Genomic DNA, 7083 nt, shown 5'->3' with positions numbered 1-7083 from the left:
CGGGAGTTGTCGGCCGCCCGGGACCCCCCCCCCCCCCCCCCCCCCCGCCGCTGCCACCGCCGTGTTTTGTGAGACGGAAAAGAGAAGGCATTTTGAGCTAAGGATATCGGTTCGAGTTTTCAGCCAAAAGAATTTACAGCAATTTACAGCTAATGACGTACGGTCGAAGCGATAATAAGAGTACAGTTTAAAAACAAATGCTATAATCTTTTTATAGACACCAGTCGCGCTGATATATGTATATATAGTATATACATATATGTACATATATATATATGTATATATACTATATACATATATATATATATATATATTGACGCGACGCGCCGAGACGCCGCGGAACGCCGTCGGGAAACAACGGGACACGCGCATGATTTTTCCCGGTGAACGTTTTGCGCCGGCGACGGCGCTTATGAACGCGGCTTGTTTCTCTTACAGGAGACTCTCTTTCCTTACGTGCGTCAGAATCTAAAAGACTACATTGAGACGAAGTGGGAGGATGAGGAGTTCAAGCAAGATTACGAAAAGTTAAAGGAACAGGTAAATATATGGAATGTTTACCAGTGAAAGAAGTAGATGAATATAAAAATTTAACAGGATGAGAAAAGTAAAATTTGCCTTTGAAATTGTGAGAGGAATTTGTATGACATTGTATTTAAAGTTGGACATTTTTTTCCATTTTTTGTTTTATATATGAACATTTTTAATAAATTAAATAATGTGGAATAATTTTTATTTATAATGTTAAAGAAACATTTAATGACTTATTGTAAAAAAAAGTTTTAGAGTCAAATCTTTTGTTTTAAAATCTTGATAATAAAGCTTTAAATAAATATTAAAAAATACATTTAATTATCAATTAATTTAATAATATAATTGAAAATAAAAATCTTTAATCAAAACAACTATCTTGCTATAAGTAATGAATAAGATGAATAAGTTTATAAAGTCTTGTTACAATAAATTGTTAAACAATTATGTTACTTTTTTTTATTCTTATAAAACAGAATTTTTAAAAATTATGAATAATAAGCGTCTGTCCTTTATCCCTTTTCCTTTATCATTATTTTAAAGTTGGTTAACTGTCTTTCTTTCAACCTGCAGTATGAGTACAATTTTTAATGTGTTTAAAATTAATCCTTTATCTAATATATTAAATTCTATAAACACTATTTTTTTATATTTTTTTATCTCCCGTGTACATTTCATGACATGTATATTTCTTTGTTCTTTATACTAGACATAAATAATTACATTTATTTTAGATAAAGAAGAATTGGTATAGAAAGTACATTTTGAAGTAAATTGTATAAAATCTCATATTTTTAAGTGCTTATTTTTAATAATTTTTTATTATTTTTATCAATTATCTTTATTACTTTTTATCAATTATATATCACTTACCAATGGTTTAATAATAATAAATACTTTTACAGGCAAAAAAGGACGAGGAAGAAAAATTGGAAGGTTTTATAGCAATTACTGGCGATAAACCCGAAGAAGAAAAAGATTCACTTTTGAAAAATGTTTTATGGCAAATGGACAACGATCGTAAGACAGCTGCATTAAAGCAACTACAAGGACATATGTGGCGTGAAGCATATAAAACCGGCACAGTTAAAGGACAGTAAGTGATTCTATCTTATTACTCTTTTGTTTTCATCTCTATATTAAGTAATTTGATTAATCCTATATGCATCTTTACAAATCTCTGTATGCTCATTCACATAGAATATTAGCGAGCCTACATAAACGGTATTACATAGTTAAAATGTATCACAAAAATATGTAGACATCCATAATATATATGTATAAAAAATCATGTAATATACTATACTATATTATGTAATTATCACAAATAATGAGGTGAATAGTAGTATTTGGGCTCACTTCAGTTACATCTCACTTATATTCTTACACATAAGATTTCTTATCTATTATATATGCATAAACATAATTTCTGTAATGCTTGTATTTTTAATTTTATATTTTAACTTGTGAATGTTCTTGCAGAATATTTACAAGTTAATAATGTTAAATTTATTGAAAATTACTTTTTTCCTAAACAGCTATTATTATAAAAAAAAAATAGTTTTGCAAAAAAAACTTTAATTGTAATTCTCTAGAATAATATTTGCAAATTAAATTTCATTATAAAAATAATTGAAATTTAATAAAAAATAATTATAAAATTTTGTCAAAGAAATAAAAAGATTTAAATAAGTTTTAATATTAAGCTTCAACAGAATACCTCTTGTTTAGCATTTATGAAGATGTTCCTAAAGCGATTGAATCATGGACAAACAATGGCCAAAAAATATATGTCTATTCAAGTGGCAGTGTTGAAGCACAGAAGCTCCTTTTTGAATATTCTGTACATGGTGATTTGCTTAAGGTATTCCGCAATAATATTATACTATAATGTCCTGTCAAATATCTTGAAGTTGGTATGAATTATAATATTTTGTTCTTTTTTTAGTATTTCAACGGTTTCTTTGACACAGAAGTTGGTGCAAAGCAAGAAAGTGACAGCTATAAAAATATATTAAGTAAAATCAGTGAAAACTCTTCCGATGTTGTTTTTCTTACTGATGTTGTAAAAGGTTCGTACATTTCCTTTTTTTCCGAATAAGAGAATAAATGTGAGAAATAATAATTATTAAAAAAAATGTTCTATATCATATTTGGATGATAATTGCAAATATCTTTGCTTATTTTTTTCTTTCTTTAATCAATAACAGAAGCCGCAGCTGCCAAGGAAGCAGGTTTATCAACAGTAATTGTAGTACGTGAGGGTAATGCTCCACTGACTGATGAAGAAAATGTTACATATACAACTATTAAGTCCTTTTTGGATTTGACATTTCAATCGTCTACAAAGCGGCAAAAAATAGAAACGACAGATGATAAAGTTGATGAAGGTACAGCTGACGTTAGTGAGCCAATGGACACTTCCGAAGATGTAGAAATGTCCAATGTCAGTGATAAAAAAGTTGAAAAAAATGATGCAAAAGAAGTAACTGAATCGATAGAAAAAGAATGTGCAAAGGACCAACCATCAGAAAGCACTTCAATTTCATCAGAACAAGTAGAAGAATCAGGGGTAGATGAAAAAGACATTTCAAATACTGAACAGAAGATAACAGAATCTAATGTCAAATCCGAGGAAAGCACAAATGAGGAGTCAGGTTCTTCTGAAAACGCAAAAAGTGACGTGAAAGATGATGTCATACTAGCCACAAAAGACAATGATAAAGACATTGCAGAAAAGACTGAAGAAAATTTAGATACAACTGCAACTGAAATTACCCCTGTAGCCGATGATTCCATGGACGTGTCCGTACCAGAGTCTGCATCAAAGTCTGAGACCACTATCACGTCTTCCGAGAAAAAAATCGAAGATTCTACAGATGTTACAAAAGATACACAAGTTGAAGATGTCGATAAAACTGAAACGATTGAAAGTGATGAAAAAGCAGATAACATTGTACCACAATCACAAACTTGTGACAAAAATATAGCAAAAAAATCTGAAGAATGTTTGACAGCGAAAAAAGATGAAGTAAAGGAAGAATCAAAGATTGTTTCAGATACATCTGAAAGTGAGAATATTTTAGCAAAGAGCGAACAGGAAGTAACAAAAATGGAGACAACAGTAGATGTCACAGAAAATGGTGAAGCTACAGAAACAACTGCGGAAAAAACTACGGTATCGGAAGCGGTAACAGAAACGGAAGAAACAGTTACGGACGTAAGGAAAGAAGCAACCGCATCAACTGAAGTATCCGCAGAGAAGAATTCAGAAATAATTGCAGAATCTGAAAAAGCCGATGAAAAGGCCCAAACAATGGAAACAGAGACTACTGACGCTGATAAATGCGAGAATGAAACTACGCAACAAGAGACAATAAAAGAAGAGGAGACAGTGAAAGAAGAGAATGTAGTGGATACGAAGGACAAAACTACGGTAGATTCGGAAAAGCAAAAACTCAATGGAACCACACAAAACGGAAATACGGATGTGCCAGTGTTGGATGATAAATTACATAGTAACGGACTGAATGAAGGGCCATCGAAGGAGACAACGAACGAAGACGCGGCGGCGCAAAACGGTGAGCCGGAGAGTTCGTCAGAAAGTAGTGCGGAATCCATAAAAGTTAAAAAAGTCGTCGATTCCGCTGTAGCCGATGGTGCCGGAGAACCCGACGTTGTTCCTCCTGTAGTTGTAGCGGCGACGTCTTAACTTTGTTCTTATACAGTTTAAGGAGCCCTTCATGCATAACCCCAATCCACAAGTACTTATTCGCAGGTATAAACTGATATTAATTGAAATCCCATGTATACTTTATGTAAATCGTACTACGTCAAAAACGTAACGCGCTACTTTAAGATGCAATTCGTAAATCGTTTGTTTTGGCGGCTCTATAAAGAAAATAGAAAAAATAGTATAATACGGAAAGACGCTTCAAATTTTTTTAATTGTTTAGATATCTACAACTATACAGCTATTTTGATGACAATTTCTATTTGTACGATATCATTAATGTTTTACGTTAATTCTAAAATATCCTGCTTTTCTATATTGCGAAGGTTGACTTTTTATCGTTAATTCTTTCATGTTTGACTTTTATGTTTTCAATTACTATAATAATTTTTACAAAAAAGACAATGAATTGTTATGATTAAAGTTACAAAACATTTTTAGTTGTAATTCGCACGTGGTCGATCTAGAAGTAATCAAACGTGTCATCCGCATCAATTACTACGTATTCTTGAGGGGCTTTTTTCTAATATTACTCTACGCGACATGTCTGACATCTTTTTTATACCGCCTAAACAAAACAACTACGCCTATACATGAAAACTGATAGGATAAGTAATTTCAAATAGAGTTGCAGTATATTAAAATATCGATTGTATCTGTGCCAAATGAATTTCACAGTTTGAAACCTTGGTTTCTTTATTTTGTCACTTTAGTATTTTCTTCCCTTTGATAATTTTATAAATGATATTAAAAGATCTGGTCGATGTTTTATTTTACTGCTACAACAATAAAACTGACTAAGAATTATTTTAAGACTGTATTGGTATCGCCTTTAACAGTTGCTGTCTTGTAGATTATATCATAGATCTTCGTTGCGCACAGCATATTTAACTTTGTGAATTGATAAACAATGCATTTTAAGTCTGAATATTTGTAGATACATCGCACAATAAGCTTCACTCAATTACGTTAGTTTTGTTCGCGTTTTTTTTTATGTAAGATGATAAAAAATTGTTTAATATTAGAACTTTTTGTATCGATACGCTTTCTTCCATCGTTTTGTCTGCCTAACATGGTTCGCGTAATGTAATTTTCTTTTTAATGATTGTTGCAATACAGAATCGTTAAAAATACAGCTAACGTCGCGAAACAATGGTCAAGGAGCCTAAAAGAGTGTATTTTAGCTAATGTATTCTACAATTTTGTGATTTAATCCGTAAGCTACTGAGTTTTAGAGACGAATGGCTCTATATGGTTACCTAATTAAACTGATTCAATAATGACAATTCAAAAAAGTCATGTAGCCAATTGGATCCATTCTCTTCTATATTTAATTACATAATTTAGAAGCATTCGCGGAAAAGCATATCGATTCGTAGATTTACTCTGTCATTCCTATAAATTAATATTTTGTTACAGTCTACATGTGCAGAATGCATTTATATTATCGCTTTACAATTAATCTTAGCAAATTTAATGCATTACTCTGCACTAAAATGCTTTAAAAACTGCTATACATAAAAATCTCCAAGAGTGTGTAGTAGTTTTTTGGTATGCACTTTCATGTATGTGTACTTACTTGCACATGAAATTGCGATAGATAAATAAATGATAGTAAAGATACTTTGTATCAGCTAGCCATTTAAATTATGGATGCAAAGCGATAATGTAGATATATTATATGTAGACTATTGCTCATTTTTGTGATGCTCAACATGATTTTAAAACGTATATGGAATCAATATTAGAAAATAATAATAGCAGTTAAAGTGAGATCGTGCTTTCGGCAGAAAATGAATTACTATTATTTTTACTGTTATTCGTTATGTCCATTCCTATTAAATTGACTGTGATTTATGAATATTGATAGACATAGGTTGCTCGAAACAATGTTATCAATACGCGAAAACGATCGTCTTTGTGAGGTGATATTCCATTGCGATTATTTTTATTCAGATTTAGTGTGTCCGCGTCTAGTCGAAATCAGTCAAGAAGTGGCGGAGACTTCTATAGATCGATAGACGATTTCGCATTGTTTGCTTTACATTACGTTCACCGACTATGCTAGGGAGACGCGATAAGACGAAAGAAACGCGAGTCTCATACGTCTACGATAGTGCACGTATAACAAAAGCGAACACAGAACCAGAGAGTAAGCACTTGATATTTTATGGTATATTTTACTCTTGATACACCTCGCATATTTTATTTATAAGTTGTCTTCTCGAAGAGATGGATGTTTCGATACTTGCGACGGATTGTATTATTTTCGTCATATCACTCGAAGTAATCAAGACAAAAGCAAACTCCCATGCTTTTTATTATGTTCATTATGTGGCACCAATAGTTTAAAATTAGCGATCGAATCATTTTTTATACCTATGATGGCACAGATAAATGACTCAATCACTTATCTATACCATCGAATGTATACACGTCCTTATAACGATTTTAAAATTGATATAGCGAGAATGGCAAGTGTTATGTCCTATGATCGTATAAGTTGACTAATAAATCGAATGGCGGAAAAAAAAAGATATGCAGGATACAAACTTTTCAAATTCTTCCTATTTATCGACTGATTCATTGATATTATGATACATGAAAGCCAAAAAACTGCCATGGTTTATAACAGAAGTTCGAAGGTGAGGTGACGATGTGCTCGAGGTTCTACTCGGCTGACTTTCACGACATCGCCTGAATCATCACTTCCATATCATTCATACTACTGTTTTGCGTCAATAGTCGAAGAGGCCAAAGCGCACATCTTGATCGCACGTTCAGTATCACGCTCAATTTTGAATTATACATTATAATGA

General features: G+C 32.0%; 1 protein-coding gene across 1 annotated transcript in view; it reads left to right on the top strand.

Moving 5' to 3' along the window:
* The window catches only part of LOC108750781 (enolase-phosphatase E1), a 7623-nt gene extending 822 nt beyond the window's left edge, over positions 1-6801 (top strand). Inside the window, exons 2-6 of the mRNA XM_018490513.1 lie at positions 439-540; positions 1437-1627; positions 2263-2395; positions 2480-2603; positions 2742-6801. Of these exons, the coding sequence (XP_018346015.1) occupies positions 439-540; positions 1437-1627; positions 2263-2395; positions 2480-2603; positions 2742-4243 (2052 nt within the window). The 3' untranslated portion in view covers positions 4244-6801. The remainder of the gene's footprint in view (positions 1-438; positions 541-1436; positions 1628-2262; positions 2396-2479; positions 2604-2741) is intronic.
* Positions 6802-7083: the final 282 nt, after the last annotated feature.

The sequence above is a fragment of the Trachymyrmex septentrionalis genome, unplaced genomic scaffold, assembly GCF_001594115.1.
Source record: "Trachymyrmex septentrionalis isolate Tsep2-gDNA-1 unplaced genomic scaffold, Tsep1.0 scaffold37, whole genome shotgun sequence".
NCBI classification, from domain to species: Eukaryota; Metazoa; Arthropoda; class Insecta; order Hymenoptera; family Formicidae; genus Trachymyrmex; species Trachymyrmex septentrionalis.
The sequence above is the reverse complement of the archived record's forward strand: the minus strand, read 5'-3'. Positions and strand labels throughout refer to the sequence as shown.